Source organism: Neophocaena asiaeorientalis, unplaced genomic scaffold, assembly GCF_003031525.2.
Source record: "Neophocaena asiaeorientalis asiaeorientalis breed wild unplaced genomic scaffold, Neophocaena_asiaeorientalis_V1.1 scaffold137, whole genome shotgun sequence".
In the NCBI taxonomy this organism is placed as follows: Eukaryota; Metazoa; Chordata; class Mammalia; order Artiodactyla; family Phocoenidae; genus Neophocaena; species Neophocaena asiaeorientalis.
Window position 1 is genome coordinate 194,889 of NW_020171804.1, and position 26,927 is coordinate 221,815.

The following is a 26,927-nucleotide window of genomic DNA, read 5'->3' on the forward strand; positions in this document are numbered from 1 at the left end:
CCCCCAGGTGGCCCCAGGGGACTGGAAGGTTTCCAGCTGCCCCCAAAGCCAGGCACAGACCCTGGGCTCCCACAGCAGCCCTGCAGCGTTACCAGCCACGGGAGACAGGAGGGCCACAGGCTCCCTGGAGCTCACCCCCGGGGTCTCAGCCACAGCCCCTCTGGGTGGGGACGAGGGATGCACAGGCAGACTCCCTCAGGACCCTTCCTGCCGTGGCTGGACCCTGTGGGGTGACTGAAGGTCAGCTGGAGGGGTGTGCTTCGTTTTCCTAACAGCAAACTCAGAGAAGGGACAGAGGACCAGGCCTCTTCCTCAAATACCTCTGGCCACATCTGGAGCCCACCTGCTGCATAGAAAAGTAAACCTGAGGTCCCCCCTGCGGAAACCTAGACCTCAGAATCCTCATGATGGATTCCTGAGGTTTGCAGGGGTCAAACCTGTGGGCGACGGTCCCCCAGCACCCCCTGCCCTTAGGTGCCTCTAGGGGCTGGAAAGCCCATCCCCGCCCCACGCCCTGAGCTCTCCTCCCCGACCTGCTCCCAGTGCCTCCCTCCCCACTCCTGCCCCTCCCACAACGTCCTCATCTGCCAGGAACAATCCTTTGTGGTCCTCACCCCCATCCTTGCATCCCCAGCTCCACACCCAGCCACCACCAGCCCTCCCGTGACTGCAGACACGGGCTCAGCACCCCTCCCGCCGCCCAGGCTGACCCACTCAAGGGCTTCCCTCCTCGTGCGCAGAGCTCAGCCATGAGGTCGGGGAAGCTCTTTTGAGGTCAGGACAGGCTGCTGGGTGGAGACAGAGGCCAGATAAAGGCCCAGCACTTGTAGCTGAGGCCACTGAGCCAGGGCCCGGGGCAGGGGACTCTGGCTTTCCCAGTCCCCAGGAATCTGCGGCTCCCTGGCAAACCCAGAGCCCTGGGGAGGCATGCTGGGGGCACCAATGCATCCTCCCGGAGCTCAGCCTCGAGTCCCTGGATCACCCACATGCTGCAGCACCCGACCCCATATAGGGCCTCGGGGACCCTGGGGCAGACCAGCCCCCGCCTGTGCCACTGCAGCCAGACCCTGGTTCTGCCCCGGGGTACACCTGCCCCAGCCGTGTGCCGTGTGCCCTGCCATCCCCGTGGTAGCCTGCCCCTCCCTCCAGCGCATCAGCAGCCCTCACAGCCCAAGGGCCGGCATCTCCTGGGCCACTGGCCACTCCCCGAAAGCCCTGGAACGATCTGGCTCCAAGCTCAGGCCTGCCGAGAGCCCTGCAAGTCTTGAGCTTTGGGCCGAGCCCCTCTTCTTCCTCCACCCTTGTGAGCTTGCCCCGCTCTCAACCCCAGGACGCTCTCTGGACTCTCCGTGTCGAGCGAGCGTGAGGCACCCCCGTCGTCCCCACTGCAGTCACGCGGCGGCCCTGCGCTCTGTGTGGGCGTCTGGGCAGCGTCCGTCTCTGCTCCGGACTGTGGCCTCCATGACCACAGGGACATGTCGGTTCTTTCCTCTCGATTGTGTCCTCAGGCCCAGCCTTGTAGGAACGTGTTCCCCAAACGTCTCTCGGACCCAGGGATCCATCGGCCGCAGCACCGATTGATACGGCAGCTCAGATGGGGGTGGGCTGTGCCCTCTGCCCTCCCCCGCGTCTCCTCTTGGGGATGCAGGGCCCCAAACCAGCGCCAGAGATGGGGTGACTGCTGCTGCTGAGCCAGCATGTCTCCCCGAGCATCACAGAACTCCGCCCGTTGGCTGAAATCCAGCCCTACAGCTCTGACGCAGCCCCTGTCCACCCAGCCCGCAGGCCCTGCTCAGGTCGCTTCGTGGCCGCCCTGATGGAGAGATGTGCTGGCTTAGCCCCCAGTACTCACAAATGAGCTGGCCAAGCAAACCACGTTCCCCAAGAGAAAATGGTGCAGGTCTGCTCACCCCCTCCCCACAGCCAGTGCGGCAACGCTGCTCGCCTGTCTCCCGGGCCTATTCTTCACAGCATCTCTGGGACCAACGTGGCAGTGGCCTCTGCGGCCTGCAGGTGGACACCACATGCCTGGAGAGCGGCCCATTCCAGCTAGCCCACCCTCCAGGGACCTCTGGGGGGCCGCTCCCGGGGCCCTCGTCACCCTGCTCTCGCCCTGGTCTCCCGGCTGAGACCACGGCCTTGGAGGACATGAGGCCGCCTGGCCAGTCATGAGGTCCTGCCTCCCTTCTGCCTGCCATTTACATCGTACCGTCTTCCTCGTGGGGCCTTTTTTCATATTCTGAACAACTCAGAAAGTCACTTTTGTGGTCAGAATTGTTCTCAAGCGGCATTCCAGACGCTGGCCGGGTCCTGGACGTTATTCTCATGGACCCATAAGCATCCCTCATGAGCCATATTGCTTTTCAGGGTTTTTAAAAATGGGCTCTAAATATTTTGAACTTTTTGCTTTCCCAGGTTTGAAAAAGACCCCTCCTTTTCCCCACAAACTTCAAAATAAAGATCCCACTTCTTCCTCAGAGGAATCTCCAGCCTTCTCGGTTAGAAAAAGGTTCAGAAAAGCAACTCCTGCCCTGCTTCCTCTTCCTCTAGAGACGTGACATGTTGGAAATTCATCACTCGCTCAGCTTTGAGCAGACGGCCCCGGGCAGGCCACTGGAAGGGTGGCTGACGCATTTGGCGGGGGCCAGGCCTGCACGCTGGCCGGGAAGGTGCCCACCACCATGGCCGGGCGCCTAGGGCTCCAGCCTCAGCAGAGCCCAGGCCCCTTTCACTGGGGGTCCTGGGGGAACACCCTCCCAGGGCGTGAGAAAGCCTTCACCCCATCTGCCACAGTTCCTGACGATGCCCCTGGGAGACCCACCCACGTGGGCATCCATGTCACTCTCTCAGGCCATCCCGCCTGAAGGCTAATCACCGACACAAAGGTCAAAAGCACGCTTCCAGGGTCCAGGACTCCCGGGAAAAGGGGCAGCCTGAGGTGCGCGTTTAACGAGTGAGGCCAGCTGGAAGGGATCCCCAAGAGTGTCCCTCGCTCCCTCTCGCCCCCCTGGTAGTCTGGCTATGAGCAAGGTGGAGTCTGTGAGAGGAAACTAGGCATTTGTGGGTGGGGCCCCAAACGCCAGGAGAGCCTCCACAAGGGAGGCCCAGGCAGGAAGGTCAGGATGCCGGCCATCCGGGCAGGCAGGAGGGAGCCACAGAATTGGGGAGTGGGGGCGGGGACATAAGCAGTCATCGGAGAAGATGAGGTTGGAGGCAGGTGAAAGTGGGCAAGGGAGGAGCTCCGAGGACACAGGTGTTGGGGGGACGGGGCATGCGTGGGGGACGTGGCAGGGGAGGGAGTGTGGCCGTCGGGCATATGGGGAAGAGGCGGGCACTGGGGGCTCCCAGCCAAGAGCAGGGCTCTGCTGTGGGCCACGTCCCCCTCCAGCGAGACCACCAACCACAGAGCGCGGGAGGCTGCCAGGCCCTGGGCCGTGCCCAGCGGTGGGTGCTGAGAACCGAGGAGCCCTGGCAGGATGCTCCAGGCGGGGGTGGGATGAGGACGGTGAAGGCAAGCGCCCCCCGAGGCGCCCCGCTACCGCTGGAAGGCAGCCCCCCTGGCCCCAGCGCTGCCCTGGCTGCGGGCCCTGGGGCCCGACCTGGGGGCAGCCGCTGGGGGACCTCCTCTCCTGTCCTGCCCTGACAGATGTCAGGACCCCGGGTCTGGGGCTCTGGCTCCACCCAGCAGGCAGGCACGCATACTTGGGACATTCTCGCCCAAGCATCTCAGAGCAGCAGGAGGTGCGTCTGTTCTACTTTCTACTTTTCTTGTAAGTAGGAAATAAAAATGGAGTCTTCCTGCTCTCGGAGGGAACGGGTCGTTCCCAGGCTGCTGTGCAAAATGAAAGCCCTTCCTCAAGGAGCCTCAGAAAAGCAGCCAGTGCCCTGACACTCCAGCTCACCCCGGCTCCAGCACCCCACGCCAGCGCCCGCCAGGCCCCCAGCCTCCTGCTGCCCAGCTCTGTGGGCGCCCCGGTGACACCAGGGACCCACTCACATATTCTCACGGGGACCCAGGCTGTCACCGACGGGCAAGGTTGCCTGGGGGTGCAGAAGCAAGTCACAAAAAGCTACTTGTTAAAATAACGTTCATTTTCTTGATTAGAAAAGGAATACATATTCATTAAAGAAAAATTTTAAAATAGACGAAGAAGATTAAAAAATTTAAAAGCATCCGTAACTCCACCACCTAGAGAGGGCCACTGTCGGCCTCTTTTCTTTTTCTTTTAAACGCGTGTGTCCTTGGGAGCTGGGCGGGCCGGGCTGGGCGGGCCGGGATTGGTGGCCCGCAGCCATCTCCAAGCTGAGATGCACTGTCAGGAGTGACACACCTGTCACCGGTCGGGGTGGCATCTGGCCCACAGCACGGGCCAGAGCAGGTCACGGGGGGCCTGCCCTTCTGGGGGAAGGGCCCTGCTATCTCCCAGCAGCTGCACTGCAGATGGTATCTCTGAGAAGGTCGGTCCCCTTCGACCACCATGAGGGCTGACCAAGTCCAAGGGAAGGGCAGGACGATGCCCACCGCCATGCTCTGTCTGCTCTCCCCCCACCAGCTACCCCAAGGAGAGCCCCTCCGTGGGCCAGTTCCCACCCACCCCAGGGGAGACAGGGCAGGCGTCCGCCAGGCGGGCAGCCTGACACTTCTGCCCAGTGGACCGTCGGCCCGGGCCATGTCAGGGACAATGTGCATGAGAGCAGATGTGGGCCAGAAGGGCAGGAGCCAGGCTTAGAGAGGGAAGGCCAGGCAGGAGAAGAGGGGCCAGGACGGTGTGAGGGCTCTGCACCCACCTGGCGTCTGCCTCGCTGTAGTACTCTCTCGCCACGATGTCCTCAAAGAGCTCCCCGCCGGTGACCCTGTGGGAAAAGCACACGGAGGCCGCCCTGTCACCTCCATCACTACCTGCTCGTCACCACCGCCGGCAGCACCGCCATCTTCACCTCCACAGCCACCAGTCCCACCGTCCTCACCACCACCGCCTCCGCCCCGTCTCCAGCGTCACCCGGGACTGACAGCTTACCGAACGCTTACTCACAGAGGGCGGTACTTCACATTTTAGCCTTCACGCCCCCTCCATGACACTGGCACTCTTAAGCTCAGAAAACTGAGTCTCGATGATCTCAGGGACTTTCCCAGAGTTTGCGCTCAGGCAGCCCCGGAGTCTGAGCCAGGCCTCTTCACTGTTACCCAGGCCCTGTGACTAATTCCGGTTCTCCCTTGTCAAATCCCCCAAGGCCAGGGATGCGGCCCACACACAGGGCACAGGGGCAGAAGAGACGGTGCCTGGAGCTGGCCTCCCTGGTGGGCGAGGGCACGACGTGTTCAAAGCCCCACTTCCAGAAGGACAGTGGGACCTCTGTCCACACACCCTCTTGCCATCTGTCGCTTGCCAGAATGACTAGATCCCCTGGGCTGGGAAATGTGGGCGTGGACAGCAAGGTGAAAAGCAGGGCTGAGGGACGGATGCACGGGGGAGCAGGGAGGAGCCATCCCTGGGTCCGCCCAAGCCCTTCACTCCACCGGCAAGCCCTGAGTCCACCGGAAGTCTCCATCTAGGGCTTTTGTACCCCTGTGTGGTCCAGAGTCTCCCTCCTGTGTCCTGTGGGGACACCGAGGGACACTCCCTCCACAGCCACACCCTCTCTCCACCTGCAGCTGCGCTGGCCTCGTGCACTGTGATCTCTCCATTTGCATCTCAGTTCCCATTAGTTCTCGAAGTTGGGGCTTGGGTTGGCTTCATTTTGTGCCCAGCACTCAGCGACCACAGGCATGGGCCCTGCTGGACAGTGGCCCCGGCATGGGCGGGCTCTCTCTTAGTGTTAGAGAAACACAAAAACGAGGATGCACTGGGTGTTCGCATGCTCCCACTCGAGGATAGATGCTGGCCCTCAGATCCTGTCAGGCTCCCAACAAGCCTGGGACTTGGGGGAGCTTTTAGGGTCCCACTCTGCCACCCGCGGAGGCTCAGGCTCAAAGCAGGTGACCGCCCGAGGGAGCAGAGCCTCATGCGTCTGCATGCACACGTGTGTGTGTGAAGCGGGAGGATGAGGTTCTACGTCCAGCCCAAGGGAGTGGGACTCACTGCTTCTCTCTCTGCACACACAGCTCACAGGTCAGGCTCTCCAGACCCTGAGTCCAAGCATAGGGCAGAGGGGGAAAGGCCACAGGTATTGCTTGGGGCTGTAGCAGGGGCACAGGGAGCCCCCCCAGGAGGCTCCACCTGGGGCTGGGGACAGGCCCTCTGGGTCCTTGCATCCACAGGAGGCTTCAGTCTGTGCATCTGGGGCCTTGTGGTCCAGAGCTGTAGGTCAGGGAGTTGGCTGCAGGGGGCTGGCGTCTCGAGCTGGCCGGGAAGGGCCTGGTCTGGAGGCCAGTGTTCTCCCTTTCCTCAGGCTCCGGCCAGACAGCATGGCTAGCTCTGGGCTGCAGCCACAGCCCCTGGGAGAGCCCTCTCCTCTGTTCCCAGGCCTGGTCCCCAAAGCCAAGTGACATTCTGAGGCATGGGGAGTGGGGAAACCTGTCAATCTCCAAATCCACAGAGCCCCCAAACTGCCAAAGGGCCTGGGCCTTCCTGAAGGTGAGGCCAACCCAGGCCAGAAACGTCTCCCCAATTCTGGGGCTACAGAGTGGCAGAGGGGATGCAGAGTGGCACAGGAAGGCTGTGCGCAGGGTGGGGGGCATCTCCACGCCTCCAGTCCTACCCTTCCCTCAGCAGCCGCCCACGCAGGCCTTCCCTGCCCCCCCCAAACAGCTGCCTGAGGCCTAGGGCTGTCCTGGATGCTGCAGAGTGGGAGTTTCAACAGGCCTGGGGGCCACAGAGGTTTGGGGGGAGGATGTGCAAGGCCCAGGTCCCCCCTTCTCATCACCCTCTCCAAAAACACCAGCCAGTTTCCTCTCTCCAGCCCTGCTCAGAGCCTCTCCCCACACCTGCCTGTTGTCTGGGGCAGCAGATTCAAGACCCTCTCACACGCGTGCACGCGCTCACATGCACGAGTGTGCACACACGTACACACACACGCACACCGTTCTCTCCCACCTTGTCCACTCCTGAGTCTCACATACCCACCCACCTCTCGGCCACCAGGGGCCCGTACATGGCCACCCTCCAGCCCGGGGGCCTCTGTATTTCCTGGAAAAGAGGCTGGTGGAACTGGGTGGGTCTGGGGTCCCACGGGGGTGACAGCAAGCTTGCCACCTCCACAGGGGCCAGGCGACAGACGTTTCAGGGCACAGCCTCGGCCCAGCAGCGGCAGCTGTGTCACAGGTCGGCCCTGGTCACCCGGCTGGTGACTTGAAGTGGTGTCTTGTGGGACACAGGGGGACCGAGAGGTGGCCCAGCTCCTGCAGGCCTCTCCTGGCCAAAGGACCCCGCGTGGGCCAGGGGTTCAGGCCTCCACGCCCCCACGGCCGAGGCATCTGTCGTTTGAGGGAGGAGCTTCCCATGGAGACGCGCCCTGCCCCCATGGCCACAGCCCCCAGGCTGGGCTTCGTGGAGGCCACACAGAGCCACCCCAAAGCTACAGCCCCTGCCCACCCCAGGGTCCCGAGCTGTGCTGACTCACGGACAGCTAAATATAGCAGCACTCAGCCGGAGCTGTCGGGAAGTGAGGGGATGAGATCACCGCTTCTAAATCCAGCAGGAACTGAGAGGCAGCAAAGGCCCCAGACGCTCTCACTTAGCGCCACACACGCATGCATGCGTGCACACACATGCCCATGTGTATCCACTCCAAGTCACATGTGTACATGTGTACACACGCACGCGGCACCCCATAAATCATATGTACGTGTACAGACACGCACATGTGGGCGCACACATGCACCCATGGACATGCACGCACACACACACGCATGTCCACACCCCAACTCATACACATGTTCTCACACACACACCACACACATACATGTGCTCCTGTAATCACGCTCACATGCGTGCACACGCGGAAACCACACGTGCGCACTCGTAACACACAGGCACTCTTGCGCACGCCCCCACAAATCACACGCACCCGGGCCCATTCATCAACATACACAAATGCATCCACGCAATCATAAACCCAGAGGCGCTCCTGCACACACATGCACACACGCAAATGCTCACGCCAGCCGGTGGGTCCCAGCCAGGGGAAGGAAGGGGAAGGAAGACCGAGGGCCCGTTGCTCTGGGGGTCCTCCCCTCCCTCCCTCCCCTCCGCCCCAGCCTCCAGCAGGCCCTTCTGTGTGGGGGAGGGGACCAGCCGGGCAGTCCCATCCCCCTGGGACTCTGTGCGCCAGCGCACAGCCAACCAGCTAAGAGCAGAGCCGAGGGAGGCTGGCCCACGCGGCTGGGGGCGAGGCTACCCAGGAGGCGGAGGACTGCCCACAAGGGCTGGGGAGACCAAGGGTCCCAGCCCAGCCCAACGCTGGGAGCAGATGAGAGCACAAGTCCCTAGGCTCCGGCACTTACAGATCGAAGACCAGGTAGTGGAAGCCTTCCTCGGAGATGCTGTCGTGGAGACGCACTGTGGGGATGGGAGAGGCCGTGAGCGTGGGAAGCAGCCCGGGGCCTACCCACGCCGCCCAGCCCGCCTCCGACCCGTCCAGTCCCATGGCCAGTAGCACAAGCGCTCCAAGGAGGAGGGCCGAGGCCTGGGGTCTCCCACAGCCCGGGTTGGGCAGGGCCCGGGGGATGCTGCAGGCAGAGCCCGAGTGATGAGCGTAGGCCCTGCAGGCCGGCCGGCCCCAGGCCAGCATCCAAGGGCCTCAGGGGTGTGGTCTTGCCTTTCCTTTCCTCTGCCGGAGGGAGACCCTGACCCCTCTCAGCCCCCGCTGGGTCCCCTGCTCCCAGACGCAGCAGGGATGGGGCTAGCGGTGCAGGGATGAAGGCCCACACCACCAGGTCTGGAAAGGAGCTGTCCAGGGACTTCATGGGAGAGGAGTGCGGAGGGCGCCATCGCCAGCCTCTCGGGCCAGGCTGAGGGGGCAGGGACCCCCGGGCAGAGGACCACCTGCCCAGGGCCCCGTGCGGCATCACTTCCAAAGGTCAGACCCTGAGCTCCCATTCCAGAAGTGGCATGGTCGGTAGGATGGCGCCACGCCACGCACGTGCTCTCTGCTTTAGTGCATTTTCTTCACTCCCTGAGCCTGGAACAAGGGCCCGGCCAGAGCCGTGCTGGTTAGGAGTTGAATGAATGAGGGAATGAATGAATGAGTGAACAGCGAAGTGGATGTCAGCGCAAAGAACACAAGCCCAGTGCCTCCTTTTCCTCGAGGTGAAGACGCGCCCAGCACTCAACAGCAGGTATTTCTAGGAACGGCTCATTTGGACACTGCCCCCCACGTGACGGATCCTGCCTCCTGTGTCAGGAGCCCGCAGTATGCTCATCCCGAGAAGTTACAGGTGCACAGAGAGGGTAAGTTACTGGCTGAGGGTCACACAGCTCACACAAGGCCAAAGCAGCAGAGTGGACGGGGGCCCGGAGCCCCCCAGAGCTGCTGCTCCACCAGCCTCGGCCCACTCCGCCCCTCAGCTCCTTAGGCCTCACTCCCCCACCACGAGGGATAGGGCCACCAGCACCAACAGGGTGAAGAGCAGAGCTTCTCCCGGGGCCCACAGCCCCTCACTCACGCCCTCGAAGCTGCCCTAGCTCCCAGCTTGGCGGCCAGCATCCCCCCTCTCCCAGCTCCGGGCTTCCCAAGGGCTCCGCCAGCAGCGTCCTCACACCAGGAAACCCAATCTGACCTCGGGCCACGGCCTGGCCCCCGGGGGGCAGGGCCCTGACGCAAGCAGTCAGGGCATCTGGTCACCAAGGAGAAGGGGCACGGGTGGCTCCGGGGGCGCCTCGGCTCACACGTCTGCTTCTCTCACCATCCCCCGCTCCCATCCCTCGCTGTGATCTCTGCTCAAGGGCCCGGCGTCCAGCCTCACCCCACCCAGGTGCGCCCGGACCCCGACTCCATCCGGGCGGGTCTGCAACTCCCTAACACACAGCAGACCCCCGGCTCACTGCGACCTCCTCGAGGCCCCTCTTGCAAAATCCCTGAGGGACCAAAAGCCCTCCCCCTGCTGACTCCTTTCTGCGGGGGGCCCAGCACATCGGCCCCTCCGAGCAGCCTCCCCTAGAACTCCAAGCAAAGAAAGGCCTGGGGTGGAGGGGCGGCATGGAGGGGAGAGGTCCACCCTCCACCACCCCGCCAGCCCTGCAGACAGCGACCCAGAGGAACCCCCCCCCCACCGTGGGGCCTTTCTCTCCTCCCATGCAGGGGAATCCCCCTTCCCCAGGGGAGCCTCAGGGGTCCATAAGTCTGGGGTGCTGCTGGGCCTTCCTCCTGGCGGAGGCCACCCTGCCCGCAGGCCCCGCCCCGCAAGCAGGTGAGAGGGGCTCAGGTTCCCAGGTCCTGCTGGCAGGGCCCTCTGCCTCGCCCTGGGAGACACTGGGGGCTCTGCATGGGAGTCAAGGCCACGTGGGCGTTAGACACTCTTTTTAGTTAAACAGTTTTAACATTTAAAAAATAGTTATGCATTACTTTAATGGTTTAGAAGAAAACCTACCTAGCACATCAGACCCGTGATTTCACAGGCAGTACTAAGTCAAGAAAGGAATTGTCATAGAATCTATTTTACTTAAATAACAGTAAGTAAATAACACCGCGGGTGGCATACAGAGGCGGCAGATAAAGTCCCAGTAATACCTGAAAGAGTCTGGCCTGGGAGCACCGGGTTAGGGGGACAAGGGGGTCGGGGGAGCCCAAGGATGCACGTCCTGCTGCTGGGGCCACAGCTCCTCCAGGGACAGGACCCCGAGTCCCAGGCCAGGGGGCTCTTGGTGGGGGGTCCTTCTGCCCTTCCAAAGCTGTGCCTGAACCCCTCCCTGGTCCCTTGTGCTGTGAGGGAGGACAGGGCCCTGTGACCTATCATATGATGGGCTTTGGGAAGGAAGAGCTGGGGAGCGACAGCATGGGCCCTGAGCGTTTGGAGACTGGAAACCTTTCACCTTCCCCTCCTGCACTGGCCTCCTCACCTCGGCAGGAAGTCCTCGCAGGGCCATTGTCCCCCGTGGTGCCCACCCGCCCAGCTCCTGGCTGGACCATACTGCAAGGGAAGGCAGTTCCAGCCCCAGAAACCAGGAGGTGGGAATTTGCCATCAATGAGCCGGGCCCAGGAGAGAAAGGGTCAGTGTGCAGAGAGGAGGCTGACGGGGGGCTGAGGGGAAGCTGGGGGGAAGCCAGAGAGAGGCTAAAGGGAGGCTGAGGGGAAGCTGGAAGGAGGCTGAGGGAAGGCTGGAGAGAGGCTGAGGGAGGCTGAGGGAGGCTGAGGGGAGGCTGGAAGGAGGCTGAGGGAGGCTGAGGGGAGGCTGGAGGGAGGCTGGGGGCTGCCTTCTGAGTCAAGGCCGATGGGCTCTGCTCACCGCCCGATGGGGCCCATTCTAACAAGGCTGTGGAAGATTCTGCCTGCCACGGGCGCTGCTTAATCTCTGTCACCCACAGTCCCTGGGGGCAGTGTGGGAAGTCTGGGACACCCTCACGTGCTGAGCAACAACCTCTTGAGGTGGCTACAGCCCACCAGTGAGGTGAGGGTGGAGGCAGCCTTGCCCTCAGCCGAGTCTCCCGCTGGCACGGGGTAGGTGTCCATAAATATGCGCTGACGAGGGGATTCCTGAGACCCCGGGTGGAGGGAGCCAAGCTCACGCACAGTCGAGTACAGCGCAGACGTGTCTGTGGAGGGCATGGCCCACAGCAGTGCCCTTGCGGGTCATGCCCGTCCCCAGACGCCCGGGCCTGCTTCCCAGGACGGGCCCGCACTGCCAAGGCCGGCCCACACCTGTCTCCTCTGCCCAGGTGCCACCTGGTCTCTGAACAGAAACTAAAGCCCCTTGGAGGGGAGCTTCCACCCGGGGGCCTGACTCCGGGTACCAGCTCCTAATGGCACAGCCCAGCCAGCAGCCAGCAGCCACCACGTGCCGTCGTGCTGATCGGAAGAAGCATTCACACCCTCTGCTGGGCCTCCTTTAAGAGGGGAGCTTGGCTCCTTCACTCTCGTGTGTGGCCTCCAGACAAACAGAATAAGGCAGGGTGACAGCCTGACCCCTCCCAGACTGGATCATAACTTCAAAAATTAAACACAGAACCACCATATGGTCCAAGAATCCACTGCGAGGTATACCCACAAAGGACCGAAAGCAGAGACTTGGACACCCATGTTCATGGCGGCATTAGTCACGATAGCTAACAGGCCAAGTTCCATTGATGGATGAAGACATAAACACGATGTGGAATATACACACAGTGGAATATTATTCAGCCTTAAAAAGGAAGGAAATTCTGACACCTGCTACAACACGGATGGCCCTTGAGGACATTAGGCTCAGTGAAATACAGCCCAAATGCTGTATGGTCCCCACATGGATGAGGTTCCCAGGGTGTCAAATTCATAGAGACAGAAAGTAGAATGGTGGGTGCCAGGCGCTGGGGGCAGTGGGGGCGGGGTAGTGTTTAATGAATGCAGAGTTTCCCCTGGGGTGATGAAAAAGTTTTGAGTACAGATGAGGGCGATGGTTACGTAACGTCGCGAATGTACTTAATGCCACTGAACTGTACAGTTAAAAACAGTTAAACTGATAAATATTGTTACGTATGTTTTACCACAATTTGGGGAAGGAAAAGCACCGTGTTCCTTGTTCTCCTTCCCTCTCCATCTCTGTCTGTCTCTCTGTCTCTGTCTGTCTGTCTCAATCTCTGTCTCGGCCTCTCTCTGTCTCTCTTTTTCTTTCTGTCTGTCTCTGTCTCTGTCTGTCTCTGGAGCCCTGGGCAGGGCCAGCTCATGGCCAAGCCACCTGTGTAGCTGCCCCAGGCCCCAGGCTCAAGAGGGCCCTGACCTGCTGTTGCTGTTTTGAAATTCATAATAATTTTTGAAAAAAGTCCCCACATTTTCATTTTGCACCGATCCCACAAATTAGGTGGCTGCCCCAATCACCCAGCTGAACTGCTCTTGAATCCACAGAAACAGAGAAAATCAACGCTTGTTGGTTGCGTTTTGGGGTACTTAGTTGCCAAGCCTGGACGACTGACACACTTGTGAAACATGCCTAGTCCACAAACAAGGAGACCGTGCCTCAAAGCAGTTCAGTGGCTGCTGTGGCTTTTGAGGGGAAAGGTGGGGTCCGAATCCAGATCTCTGAGCTCTGAACCTCAGGACACTGCCTCGGAAAGGAGGGCTTTCACAGCTCACGCCCGGCTCGCCAGGGGAACCCTCTCGGGTCCTCACAGGGGGGTCCCTGTGAGGAAGGTAGCAGCATCTCCACTTTCCAGACGGGCAAACTGAGGATCCTCCCCTGCCCACGCCCTGAGCACAACTGCTTCCTGAGTGAGCCAGGACAGGAAGGGGAGCCCCTCCCAGAACCCCCCCCCAGCCTCTATCTGAACGTGGCCCTGCTTCCTCTCCCGGGGGTAAGGGGCTGGGAACACTTCTGTTCAGAGATGGGGCTGGGTAGACACAGGCCACGGAGCAAGGGGCTCCCCTCACCTCCCCCAAAAGTCTCCCCCACTACCCACTCCTCAGAGAGCCCCTCCTGAGTCTACAGAGAATGTTCAGCTGAACCCCACAGTCTCAGCTCTGCCTCCCCTGTGTTCTAGAATAAACCCCCTAGGCGGACTCCAGAGACCACTCAGAACGCACCCAGAACCACACGGGGTATGCAGGCAGGGCAGGGGGGCTTCTTGTTGAAGAATTGGCCCCGAACACCAACCCAAGAACACCTGGGTCTTCTCCCTAGTAAGAGGATTCCTGAAAATCACTCAGAATGGGGGACCCACACTTGATGGGCGCTCAGCGGACACAGGGGAGGGAGCTGGCATGGGAAGGGGTGTGGGTAGAGCTGGCGGTGCGGTGGCACCAGCCAGGAGCACCAAGAGAGAGGGTCTTCGGGCACCTGGACCTGGATGGGCAGAGGGGCAACAGCTCTTTTGCCAAATGTGCCCCAGCCCAGTGAAGAGGGGGCTGGGGTCCCTGTGGACACCCACCTCAGAATCACCCATCAGGCTGGCTCAGATTCCGATTCCTGGGCCCGCTCTAGGCCTCCGAGCCAGGCTTTCCCGGGGGCAAGTCAGGAATCTGCGCATCGTGATTCCAACAGTCTCAGCCTTGAGAGTCCGTGGTTAGAAAGAGTATGGGCCCAGGCACGAGGGGCGGCAGCAGCCCTGGGGCCGACACCAAGGGCCCCCCCAACCTGAAACGGGAGATCTGCCTTGCCCTGCACCTTGCGCCCGGGCTGGGCCAGCTGCAGAAGAGCCAGCGGCCTGGAGGGGCCACAGCCAGGGAGGCAGCAGCTCCCACAACCAGCTCCGAGGACCCTGAGCCCCCCTGCGGCCCTCCTGGCCCCGCGGCCGAGGCCCTGCCCTGGGAGTGGCACAGACGTGGCTGCTAAGCACAGCCTGGCGTCCCTTTTAGACAGAGTCCTGGGCGCCATCCCGGCACGACTGAGTCAGCGCACGGGCAAAAGTGCCCAGGAATCCTCCCTGATGAGCTCCCTGGGTGCCTCTGAGAACGTGGGCCCGCCCTCCCCCCGTGCCACCCGGCTGCTTCCCGGTGTGGTCAAGGGCTGGGTCCTGGGTTCCTCAGGAGTCCCTAAAGGGACCAGAGGTGCAGAAGGACAGGCAGCTGTGCTGCGCGGACAGGGGCCGCTCACGGCTGAGGCGGGCAGGCAGAGGCTGACAGGCCCCGGGAGATCTGCACCAGCTTCCGGGGTCTGGGGTCCCAGCAGCTCCTACGCTTGTGTCTGAACTGAGTCCCTACTCAGTCTGGGGTTTCAGAAGGAAGGGGCCTACTGTGGGCAGGGCACCCACACTCCCTGAGGCTAAGACCTGGGCTCCTGGGGCTCCACGTGCCCCCAAGGGGCAGCTGATCCCCACCCCAGATGGCAGTTCCAGGGGCCCCGGGCTGGGGGGACGGCAGAGGTTCTCCAGAATCAGACCTCAGACCTCAGGCCTCAGGCCTCAGACGTCAGGCTGGGGCTGTGCCTGGTGTGGTCTTCGGTTTCCAAACTTTTTTCTCTGTAATCAGGCCGTCTTGTGGCTTTTCTGAAGCCATGGAACGTGAGGCCCCTGTGTGTTTTCACCAGAATCATGGATCAGACTTACAGAGTGGTGGGTAGGGACCCGTCCAGGAGGAGTCCAGCCTTGACCTCCCCCAGAGGGTTGCCCCAAAGTCCCTGCAGGAATCCCTCCGGGTCAGGAGGAGATGTTTCCAGGGGCCTGAGAGTGGGATACTTCAATGGAGAAGGAAAGGGATGGACGCCTTTGGGGTCCCCCTGCTGGCTGTATGGGAGAGCTGGGACCCCTACCCCGAGGGCTACTCACCGATGTTGGAATGCTTCAGAAGACGGCAGATTCGAGCCTCTCTCTCCAGCTTCTGGTGATCTGGGGACAAAAAGGGACATGGTATCACCTTGTGGCCCTGCAGCCAGTGACACCCTGTGCCCCTCGACTGCATGCTGGACAGACTGCCAACCACGAGACTCACGGCCAGGAGGACCTGGCCACCACCTCCCTCAGTGCCCACCCGGGTGACCGCTGCCTGCCCAGGGGACACGTCACGTTGTGCCCCCCCACCCCCACCCCGATCCCTGGCTGGCAGTGTTGGGCTGGAAGGGGCTGCCCAGTGCCTGGGGTGAGAGGCCCATGGGAGATGGGAGCGGTGCTCACTCGGGGCCAAAAGTTTCCCCAGGTGATTCAGGAAGAGAAAATGCCATCTCTCAGCAACAGAACGGACAGCACCAATTCAATCCTTCACTAATTTGTCCTAATTCCAGACTCTGCAGAGCTTTCTGCTGAGGCCTAATTTGCTCTTCAGAAGCGGCTGAGGGGCTGGCAGAGCAGGGCTGTCGGCCCGCTGGGGGCGTCCAACCAGCGCTGCGGGTCAGCATGGGCCTGGGCCGGCCTCTGGCTGGACATCTGGGCAAAGGATGCTCGACCTGACCCCTACCCCTACGCACAAACCTACAAAACACAGGCCTGAATTTTGACGGGCCCTGGTGTTCATTGCAACGTCAGCAGGAAGAGAGTCAAAGCCTCAGAGAGAAGTCACCCCGGGTAAGACTGTTGCTGGTCCCTTCCCGCCTCCAGCCCTGTGTCCCTGCACCCATCCCCAAGAGGCACAGGACCTCAGTTCCAGAGGCCACGCCCCCCAAGGACCAGGCAACTTATCAGCCAGAAATTTTCTCTTTCAAACAGAGGTGCCAGGAGGATTTTAAAAGCTGATGGAGATTGTCACAGTAAAAAACTAAAAAAAACACATTTCCACTGAGAGGAGAAGGCAGAAATAAATCACACAACAGAATACACCCATCAACGTGTGCACATCACCCCAACCTCCCAACGTGAGGCCAAGTGGAAAAAGCCGCTCACGGAAGAGGACCCAAACCGCGCTTCGTTCACATGGAGGCCGACACGCACGGCACCGGGCACACGAGTGGCCGGACAGTGAAGAAAGGTGGGGATTCAGGATGGCAGCTGCTCCAGGGCGGAAAGTGACTGGGGAGGGGGTGCTCAGGGCCTGGGACCACCCCGCCCCGCCACTGCTTGCACTGAGCCCTTCACTGCAGGGGCCTTGGACATTAATACACAAGACAAGACCACAGGACCACCTGATTCACCAGGGAACGCCTGACAGCCCTCACTAGCGGGACACAATTAATGTGCTAATTACAAAATGTCCTCAGAAGCAGTAAAGCCACCCGGCAGGCCTCCTCAGACCTGCCAGCCCATCCCTGCCTCTGCCTGGGGGGAAAGGACCCAGCCACCAACAGGTCCTCCGGCAGGAAGGGAGCCCGCTGGCTAGTGTGTGGTCAGTTCTCCCTGGGCCATGTGACAAAGGCTGGGAGAATCAGGACAGTCCTGAACACGGACATACCTGTAAACACACATGTGCCTCTCCTGAACGGGAAAGTCATGCCTGCAGACAGGAATCTCTCTGGGAATACCTGGGGCATCCAGCTGGCTCTCCCTCCTCTCAGGATGGGCACTCAAGCCTCCCAGAGATGCTAACACCTCCCTGAGCTGCCCACCCGGCTCCCATCTGTCTTGCCAGGCCCCTTGGCCCTGGGAGGGCTCTGGCAGAACCGCAGGGCAGGGGCTGGGCGTTCGGGACAGACCCTCGCACCCTCCCTTGCTCCCTCCCTCACTCCTTCACCTCCACATCCAACACAGCAAGCACTCTTGTGGCCCATCCTGCCAAGCCCAAGAGTCACCATTAGGAGGGAGAAGTGGAAAGCGGCCGCAAAAGAACACGAGCGGGGTGGCTTTCACTTTTCCGTCTGTATGAAGCTCCGAAACAGGCAACACTAAGCATAACCAGGTGGGGGGCGGATGGCTTTCCGTGTATGTGAGGCCCACTCTAGAGAAGAGCAGGGGAATGGTTCTCACAACATCCAGGACCACAGCTCGCTGGCAGGGTGGAATTAGGAGGGCTGGATGTGCACGGTTGTGGGTTGTGGGTTGTTTTGTTCTTTCATGGTGTTTCTTTTTACCTTTATCATTCTGAACATTTTTCAAACTTAAAGTTGCAAGAAGAGTACAGAGTACTATTGGACCGCACTTCTATATAATCTCTGTCCTTCCTATACATACACTTACCTCCTCTGAAGCATGTGAAGGTAAGCCCCGCATTTGGTGTCCTTTTACCAGGTAACACTCGGTGTGTTTCATAAGAACAAGGACGTTCTCTTACATAATCTCGGGGCAGTTACCCCGCTCACCAAATCCAGTGCACATACGATACTCAATCTAACCCACAGTCTACGTTCCAATCTTGTTCCTGTCCCCATAATGTCAGAGCGGATTCCTCCTGATGTGGACGGCACCTGAGCAGCTTACCCTCATGCAGATGGGGCCAGAGGAAGGCTGAGGTCAGAGAGAGACAGGAGGCTATGAGGCGGTGGGAGCAGGGGTAGTTTTCTCTGGAAAAACTGCCTGATTGCAGTCATAGATAAAAACCAGGAGAAAAATCCATGTGGGACTCCATCTTTGGAAAGCAGATAACAAACAACTATATCTTTTTACTGAATCTTGTCACCAAGGACAGAGAGCCTCATCCAAAAAATCTGGACCTACTCCGAGGCATGTTCGGGGGGATAAATTATTTGTTTGGGGTCAAGAAGAGACACCATTACTCAGCCATAAAAAGAAATGAAATTGAACTATTGGTAGTGAGGTGGATGGACCTAGAGTCTGTCATACAGAGTGAAGTAAGTCAGAAAGAGAAAAATAAATACCGTAAGCTAACGCATATATATATATATTAGTATAACACATACTAAAAAAAAAAAATTTTCCGATGAACCTAGGGGCAGGACAGGAATAAAGATGCAGATGTAGAGAATGGGCTTGAGGACACGGGGAGGGGGAAGGAGAAGCTGGGACAAAGTGAGAGAGTGGCATGGACATATACACACTACCAAATGTGAAATAGATAGCTAGTGGGAAGCAGCCGCATAGCACAGGGAGATCAGCTCGGTGCTTTGTGACCACCTAGAGGGGTGGGATAGGGAGGGGATATGGGGATATATGTATACGTATAGCTGATTCGCTTTGTTATACAGCAGAAACTAACACATCATTGTAAAGCAATTCTACTCCAATAAAGATGTTAAAAAAAAGAAGAAGAAGAGACACCAGGCTGCCCAGCCCAGGTGCTGGTGTCCACCCCATGGCCACGCAGGTCACTGACACTCCCGGCTGTCCCCTTTCCATGTTGGGCCCAGCAGCACTCAGCCAGAGAGCAGCTCTGAAACTCTACATCACAACACGTGGTCCAAGCTGGTAAGAGTCCAAGTGTGTACATCATATCAAGATAGTAACTGCTTCACTCTGGGTGGCAGAATTACGGGTAATTTTTATTCTTTATATTTTTTCCCCAACTTGGACAACAATCTTGTGTTACTTTTATCATAGGGAAAAATATTGGGTTTTTTTAGAAGTTTGATCCTGTCTCCAGTGAGCACAAAGCCACTAGTTAAATATGATGAGGGTGTGTCATAAAACCCGCTATGGTAACAGTTGCCCTGGAATTAAAAATCTAAGCTGATATTCCATGACTTCAGATGGGAACCAGAAGCCACAAGAAGGGGCTGGAGGAGGAGGCTGTCCCTCTCCAGCCCAGGAGGCCCATCGCGGGCCCAGCAAGTGGCCATGTGAGGAAGAATCCAGCATCCTAACTCTGCCCGCATCCTATGATTTTCTTTCTACAAAGTTGAGGCATCACCTCTGAACGTCCAAATGAACATCGTAAAACCCACCATAGACATGGTGGGTTTAATTTAACCCAGTCTGGTTGGCAGGAAGTGTGTCCTGGCTCTAAACCACCAGTGGGAACCTGGGAGGACACCTCCACCCCACCGCGTCCCCCAGCGGACAGCAGGACGTGGGACCAGCCAGCAACCCCGAGCAAGCCCTGTGACCTCTCAGAACTGCCGCACCTACTCATCCCTGCCAGCCTCTCTCCTTCCCGGGGCCCTGGCCCCAGGGACCTGCCTGGACTCATAAGACCACGGCAGTGACCACGAAGCAGGCCCGTGGAGAGAATGCAGTCAAAAGGCTGCCCACCCCAGCCAGGACCCATCAGCACCCCGGGCACCCCAGCCCAGTACCCCCTCCTGATGGAGGTCCCAAGAGTCCTCCTGTGCAGCCAGACCCTGCCCTGCCCACCGCAGTGATGGGCAGGCAGCGGGTGACCCCAGGAGGGGCCAACCAGGCACCTGCCAGGGCTGTGGAGGCCACGGTGCCTCGAGCCCAGCCAAGAGGCTCGAAAGGGCCCTCCCAGGGCTGTGGGCTGGTGCCCTGAGGGTCCGGGTGCCCGGAGCTGCCCTGAGGCCCAGGCACCTGTTCCTCATGGCCCTGCTACCACGTCGGCTGGCGTTTTGTTACGGAACATTGGGACGTGTCTCGGAACGTGAGCCACACCTGTGCAGGTTTGAACACAAGGACGCGTGAGCCCCGAGAACCCACCACTGACACCCCCGTGCATCCTGTCCCCAGGTGGCGTTGGGCCCCCTTTCCAGGGTCGGTCCCTGCATCACCCCTCACGTGCCCTGCCTCTGGGGTCTGAGGGCGACCTCTGAAATAGGACATGGAAAAACGGGGAGCCAGGGAATGAGGGCACAAGCTAAGCTCCCCGCCAGTCTCCAGAACCCCACCCTGTCAAGGCGAGACCTCCCCACCCTCCTCCCCGCCACAGACCCAAGGCCAGCACTGACCGTGTCCCGGGGACCCATGGGACACTGGTCCTGGGTCCCAAGGAGCAGGTGCAGCAGTGTCGTGATCCCTGAGGACAGCAGAGTCGGGGTGTGGGGGATGGTGCTGCCTGAAGGAGACTCAAGGGGGAACGCCGGAGTGGGGTTTTGGAGGAGCTTGCCATTCATGGGGGCACAGACTCGGTTCTCACACCCCCTCTAATGTGAAGCTCTAGGGAACTCCTGAGTTCAGCCATCTCTTAAATGCTCTGGTGCCTGACGGATCCACACCCCACATGGAGACCAGCCTAAGTGCCTGCGGGCCTGTAGCCAAAAAGCGACTGTCTTGCGTCTGGGGCAACCTGACGTGCACGCGACACTTACACCTGCTCCCGCGAGGGGGCGGCAGAGGCAGAAACAAGCTATTTATTTCTCCTAGCAGAGAAACACCCCATCGATAAAACACAGCATTCACTTATACTCTATAAAAGCGCTTATCAAACAAAACAAATGCACTTTACTCAAAGACACCAGCGACACTGGACCTGCCATCACCAGCTGTCACCCGCCTGAGCTCCTGTCACAGTCCCTGAGGCTCCAGACCCTCAGCTCTGTGGCCCATGCCCCAGCAACGCGGGACCTGGAAGCTTCTGGGTGATTCTGCCTTGATCTCTGTGCAGGCCCACCCTGCACTCTGGGGGTCCCCGAGGTGTGGCGCCGGGTAACCCGGGAAAGGAGGTGGCCCCGTGCAGCCCTGCACGCCTCACGCTGGGTGCACACCCCACACAGGATGGCAGTTCCCAGACCCCAGGAGCCCCCAGGAGGCGGGGAGGGGCCCGCTTGGGGTTGTCACTGTGCCGTGGCTGGCACCCACCACTGCGAAGGGGATGGGTCAGGGGACCCCAAGGGGCAGGAAGAGACAGGCGCTGCCACGCGTGACCACAGGGGGGCGCTGTCCACTCACTGTAAGCGTTAACTTTGACTTCAATAACTCCCCGTGGAATGGCATAGAGAGACTCAAAGCGGCTCTTCCCTGCCACGAACTAACTCATCAATAGGGCGAGTCCTCCCAGGCAGGGACCCCCAGGTGGGGGCAGCCAGAGCTGAGTCAAGAATGAAGAGGTAGCAGCTGAGGGCAGGGCGGGAGATGCCGCCCTTGGAGGTGGGAGAGGATGTCCGTGGGCCCTGCTGCACCCTGCAGGGTAGGGCGCACCGCAGGGTCGAGAAACAGGCACCCAGAGGAGCTCAGAGTCCCCGAGGCTGGTGGCCTCCCTCACAGCCCCCCAGTGACAGCCGCCTTCCCAGCCGCCATCTGCTCCCTAGCTGTGGGTGACTCACAGCAGAGCGGGGCGGTTGGGGGGTGAGAGGAGTCAGGAGAAGGGCAACGGAGGGACGTGGGTGGGCGCCTGGCCCCTCGCCAGCTGCCACGAGCGGCAGCAGTGCCGTCACCGGCAGAAGGACACCCGCGAGGCGCCGGGCACGGGCAGAGGAAGGACAGGGCGGCGGGGGGAAGACAGGAGGCCCAGCCGTGAGGAGGGGCTGCCACCCTCTCCCCGGGGCTCGGCCTAGGACAAGTGAGGCCACGTCCCGGGAAGTCAGGAGTAAGGACAGGTCAGGCTGGACCGAACATGAAACCCCGCGTGAAAAGCCCACACCGCCTGGCACATGGAGGGGTTCAGGAACGCTCTCTCCTCCCCGATGCCTACTGGACCCCCCTAGCCCCTGGGGCTGGGCGGGCTGTGTTCACTGGGGAGACCCCACCTGCACAAGGGTCTCCGCGGACTTCTGCAGTTCCCCCACTGCCCACCCTGGCTGGAGGATGACCTGGCCAGGGAGAGCTGGGGACGAGGGGATGGCAGAGGGCTCTGCTGGGGTCCTGGCCTGGGACATGGGAGGCTGGGACACGTCAGGGAACCGGCTGGAGATCGTGGGCCACCATGGCTGCTGCCCAGGACACTCCGCCAAATTCAGCAGCTCCTGGACACCGAGTCAGCAGGGATCCGAGCTTCAGGTTGGGGTCAGACCCCCACCCCGGGGTCACCATCCATTTCTGCACTGAAGCATAGACGCCCACCCCTTGTGGCCAAGGCCCCAGGGGAGAAGGATGCCCACAGCGAAGGGGTGGACAGGCTGCGGGGTGTGGGAGTGTGCGTGTGGCCAGGCCCCAGAGGGTGACATGTCTACAGAATCACCTTCCTGAACATGCAGCATGGGGGTGCGGGTGCGGCTGGAGGACGGCAGCTGTGGGGAGTCCAGGCAGCAGCCCCTGCCCTTGGCTGCCTCGCCTGTCCTCACCCGGGTGGGTGTGACCAAAGGCCAGGGGTCCTGCGCCAAGCCAGAGACAGTGCCGCCCCTCCCCGGGGGGGGAGGTCAGATGCCCACGCTGCCCACCTCAGGAGGTCCGAGGACAGCCGTAGCCTGCAGGGCTGGGGGCAGCTCCCACGTCCCATCCTGGCTGTCCAGCTGTTGGCTCCACAGGGTGGGGGGCTGCCCAGGCTCCTGTTCCTTCCAGGCTCACCCAGCAGTGAACCCAAACCAACGTCGTCAAGCTGGGGTGTGGCAGGCTCACCTATGGGCCGGGCTTGGGTGGCCACGGGGACACTGGACACAGGGCCCTGAACGGGACCAAGCCTTGTTCTCTGAGTCTGTTTCCCATGTGTGAAAAGGGTTGGGGGGTGTTCCCAGGGAGAGGCCACGGAAGAGAGGAAACCCCAGCTGCCAGCCCCTCCCCGCTGCCTGCACACAGAGCTGGGCACCTGGCCTGTCATCCTCGCTGTTGTTCTCACTTCCCTCCTCCAGCCTCCGTCCAACACGACACTCAGGACCCCAGCAGTTGTCTCCTCTCCAGGGGCTTCTATTCTTCCAAAAGGAGGTGGGGGTCCGCAGCTGCATTGGACAAGGGCAAGGACCTGTTGTCCCCAGGTGACCCGCACCACTGGGCCCCGGGATGCGTCATCCGGGGTTCCCTCCTCTCCTTCCCACCTGTCTCCACCGCCTACACCATCGGATGGCACAGAGAGCTTTCTAGACTCTTCAGAGGTTCACGGATATCCACACCCCACTTCATGCGGGCTCACGGTAATCACTGCCCAGCATCAACTCCTTCACTCAACGTGTCCCAAAGCTGTCGGGGTCCAGGGGAACAGAGCGCGGGAACACGGGCCAGAAGCTCTTGTGGTTCCAAGCTGCCAAGTCAGACTCTGATAGGACATCCTGGACATTCACAGCAGCCAGTGGGGTCCACAACAGCACCCACGGCACCCTCCCGCCTGCGCACCTCACCCTACCACCTACAGTCCTGCCCTCAGGGTCCCAGGAAGGGGGTGAGCAGGCCTGGGGGTGGGTGGACCAGGGCAGACAGAGGCCAGTTCAAGTGTAAGCCACCTGCACCTGCTGACCCTGGAGGCTCCGACCTCAGCTTCAGCCCCTTTCTGGGTGCAGAAGGGACAGACGGCAGGAGAAGACAGGACTTCCGGGAAGGACGTCCCCAAGCCAGGGCCTCGGTGGCTCTCGCCTCCCGACAGGGCCTAGGGGGCTGGTGGGAGCGACCCCAGGGGTAGCGCAGGGTCCTGCAGCGGGGCCTGACCATCCGGTCACCGTCAAGGGGTACAAGCTGGTTCAGGAGCTGGAGGAAGGTCACAGGGGAGCGTTGCCCTGGGACCCTGGTCGCTCCTCTGCTCCAGAGCACAAGAGCGTCTGCGGGTGGCCTCAGATTAGCCTCTGCTGTCTGCTCTTCGGCGCTTCACAGGCCCCACAACCTGCCCAGGGCTCCCCGCGACATAGGGCTGTTATTAACATCGCCTCCAACTTTCAGATGGAGGACGCAGCACAGGAAGGCCGTGGGGTAGGGCATCGGAGCTGGGCCACCAGCCAGGGGGGCTGGCGTGGAGGCCTCAGCCATCCTATGGTCTTTCTCCTGGGGCTTCTCAAGCCTTCAACGGGCTAACATGCTTGACCCCAGCCTCCTCACCCAGGGAGCATCTAGGGCCCTGGGGGCATCCCATCCTGCTCTGCATCCAGCACTGGGGTCCCCAGGAAGGTCTAGTCACGCTTCAGGCCCTGGCGGGCACTGGCAAAGCCATGATTATGAAAAGAGCAGCTCCCATGGTAGTTTCCTGTGTGTGTTTTCTTTTTAAAAGGCGGCACGCAACCAGCCATGATGACACCAGCGTCACCTGGCAGCCACACAGCCCAGGGAGGGCACCTGTGTGGGTCCTGCAGCTGCCACTGCCTCGTTGGGACAAAGAAAGGGCCCTTGAGGGGCACGGACAAGCTGCCAGGTGTATGGGAGCTGGGCCAGCGACCTACCGCTCCCCACACTGCAGCGCTGAGGCCTCTGAGCTGTTAGCTGGCCACGTGGTCCCCAGAGCCCTCCCTCTGCGGTCCCCGTGGCCCTTCAGCTGCTCCTCCATGGGAACAGATTCGCCCTCTTCAGGCTCAGAGCCGTCATCACCCAACACGGGGCACAGCTCAGCTTTGAAACAGACGTGGCATTTCATGATGTAAGGCCTGGCACTGAGGCCCCGTGTGATGTGCTGCCCTGATGTCTGGTGAAACCGGGAGGGCCCGAATGGCCTAGCTGTAGGCTCCCCAGCCCGCTCACCCAGCCAAGCGGCCCTCCTCCCAGGCAGACCAGGAGCAGAGCAGACCTATCCCCAAGTGGTGGCCTCGGTCCCCTGCCAGCAAGGAATTATTCAAACAAGCAACCGCATCCCCCTGGGGCAGCCAGGGGCACCCCACTCTCTGGTCACCTGCTCACTCTGCCCCGAGTGCACCCGAAGTGGCCTGCGTGACATGCAGTGTCCTCCCCGGGCCCTGAGCCTGTGTGACACAGACTGCTGTCCATCTCCGCTGTCCGGGGTCCCCATCCTGTGTTTGGTCATGCCCACGACCCTAGGGCGGGCTCCCACGCTGACTGATAGGCAAAAAGGAGTTGATGTGAATAAAAATGAGTACCCTCTCGAGTCCTCAGTTTTGTCAACTGTAAAATGGGACAGTGTCACCCTCCAGTACAGTAGGGCATGGTGACAGCAGGAGCCCACCAGTGGCCTCCTCCTTTCCTTCTTCCTTCCCCAGCCCCAGTGCAATACATCCTATGCCGGGGGTGGGGGTCTCATCACAGCCCACCCCAAGATAGCACCCGCGACACTGTCACAGCACGGCGTGCTTTCCAGGCTAGGGCATGGCCTCCAGAGGGTGCAGGGCTTATTCTGTCAGGGTCCTACTCAGACTCAGCAAGGCCTCTGGGACGCCTCCCTCCCACCAGCCTCCTCCTTCCATCTGTAGTTACTGGTGGCCCAGACCACCACCTCCCAAAAGACCCCTCCTCCAGCTCAGTTCTTGAGTTGAAAGCGCTCTGCTCCCCCGACCCCTTCATCATGTTCGTTAGGGACCTACTGTGCGCAAAGCACAGCCTTGGGCTCAGGGAGGGAGACCAAGAGGCCCCTGTGCCCTGCCCAGCCAGCCTCCTGGGAGCCCGGGGCTGCTGTGCTGACTAAGAGGGCGGGTCCTCAAGCCTGTGGCTGCCCCTCTGACCCTACGCTCACCTCCAGGGGGACCCTTGGTGCATGTGGGGTGCACAGGGCTGCCGGTAAGGACCCCTCCAGATTTGGGGAATAACAGGAATGGCTGATAAAACAACCCCACAAGGGCCCAGGAGTTTGTGGAGATTTCCTCCCAGTAACCCTGGACCCGTCCACCTTTTAGGCGCTGCCACCTCCCCACCCTCTCTTGACCCTCTACAGCTCAATGGGGTGGGCACCGCTGTGGCCTGAGTTCACGGAGCATCGCTATCAGGCCCCCCCAGCCCGTGGGACTCAGGGTTCACAGAGGCAGCCGTGCCCCAGAAACAGACACACCCCAGAACCAGGGAACAGGGCCACGGAGCTGCCATATTCTCCTCCTCACAGGTGAGGCCACCAAGCACACGGAGGGGCTGTCCACCAGGACCCCTGCCCACACAGCCTGGCCTCCACCCCCTTTCTCCTCTCCTGTCTTCACCCCAGTTTGGGGAAGTTTTGACTTAGCCTGTTTGAATAATCAATTAATGACAAAGATCTCTTCTCTCAACAACTCTGTTTGGCATTGCCTGATAAAACACAAAACGACCAGTTAAATCTGAAGTTCAAGTAAGCAACAAGTTTTTTTTCATATAAATATGTCCCAAGTTCAGATAAATAATTTTCTAATACAAGTATGTTCCGTGCAGTTTGGGACGTATTTGTCTTCAAAGATTTTTCACAGCCTATCTGAAATTCAAATTACTTCTAAATCTGGCCACCGCAGCCGGTTCCCTCATTGCTCCCCCATCCTCCCCCTGGCATGGGACTGGGGGAGGGTCCCCCCTGCCCACAGGGGTCCCCAACTTTCCCTCTTCCTCCCTCCCCACCTGCAGGTGGGTGCCCCCAACTCCGCAAAAACCCAAGTCCTGGCAACAGAACCCGGGAGGGATGGGTCTGTCCAGTTAAAGACTGAGCCTGGGGCCAAGAAAGGGACCCTCCTACTCCACCCACCTTCCGGGTCCCTAGGAAGACCCCTCCCACTGCCCAGGGTCCCCTGGAGCCCCGATTCGAGAGCAGCGTCGATCAAAAGCTGGCTGGGGGTTTGGGACATACTTATTCTAAAAAAATATTGTTTATCTGATATTGGGACGTTATACGATGAGGCCCTGACTCCGCCCCTGGGGCGCTAGGAGCTGCCAGGGAGGGGCAGGGGCGGGGCCGCGGAGTA

General features: G+C 60.6%; 1 protein-coding gene across 1 annotated transcript in view; it reads right to left on the bottom strand.

Moving 5' to 3' along the window:
* CAMK2B (calcium/calmodulin dependent protein kinase II beta) overlaps nt 1–26,927 on the bottom strand; it is a 64,237-nt gene that overhangs the window by 26,097 nt on the left and 11,213 nt on the right. Inside the window, exons 5-7 of the mRNA XM_024747144.1 lie at nt 15,331–15,390; nt 8,444–8,498; nt 4,789–4,854 (exon numbers count right to left, since the gene is read on the bottom strand). Of these exons, the coding sequence (XP_024602912.1) occupies nt 4,789–4,854; nt 8,444–8,498; nt 15,331–15,390 (181 nt within the window). The remainder of the gene's footprint in view (nt 1–4,788; nt 4,855–8,443; nt 8,499–15,330; nt 15,391–26,927) is intronic.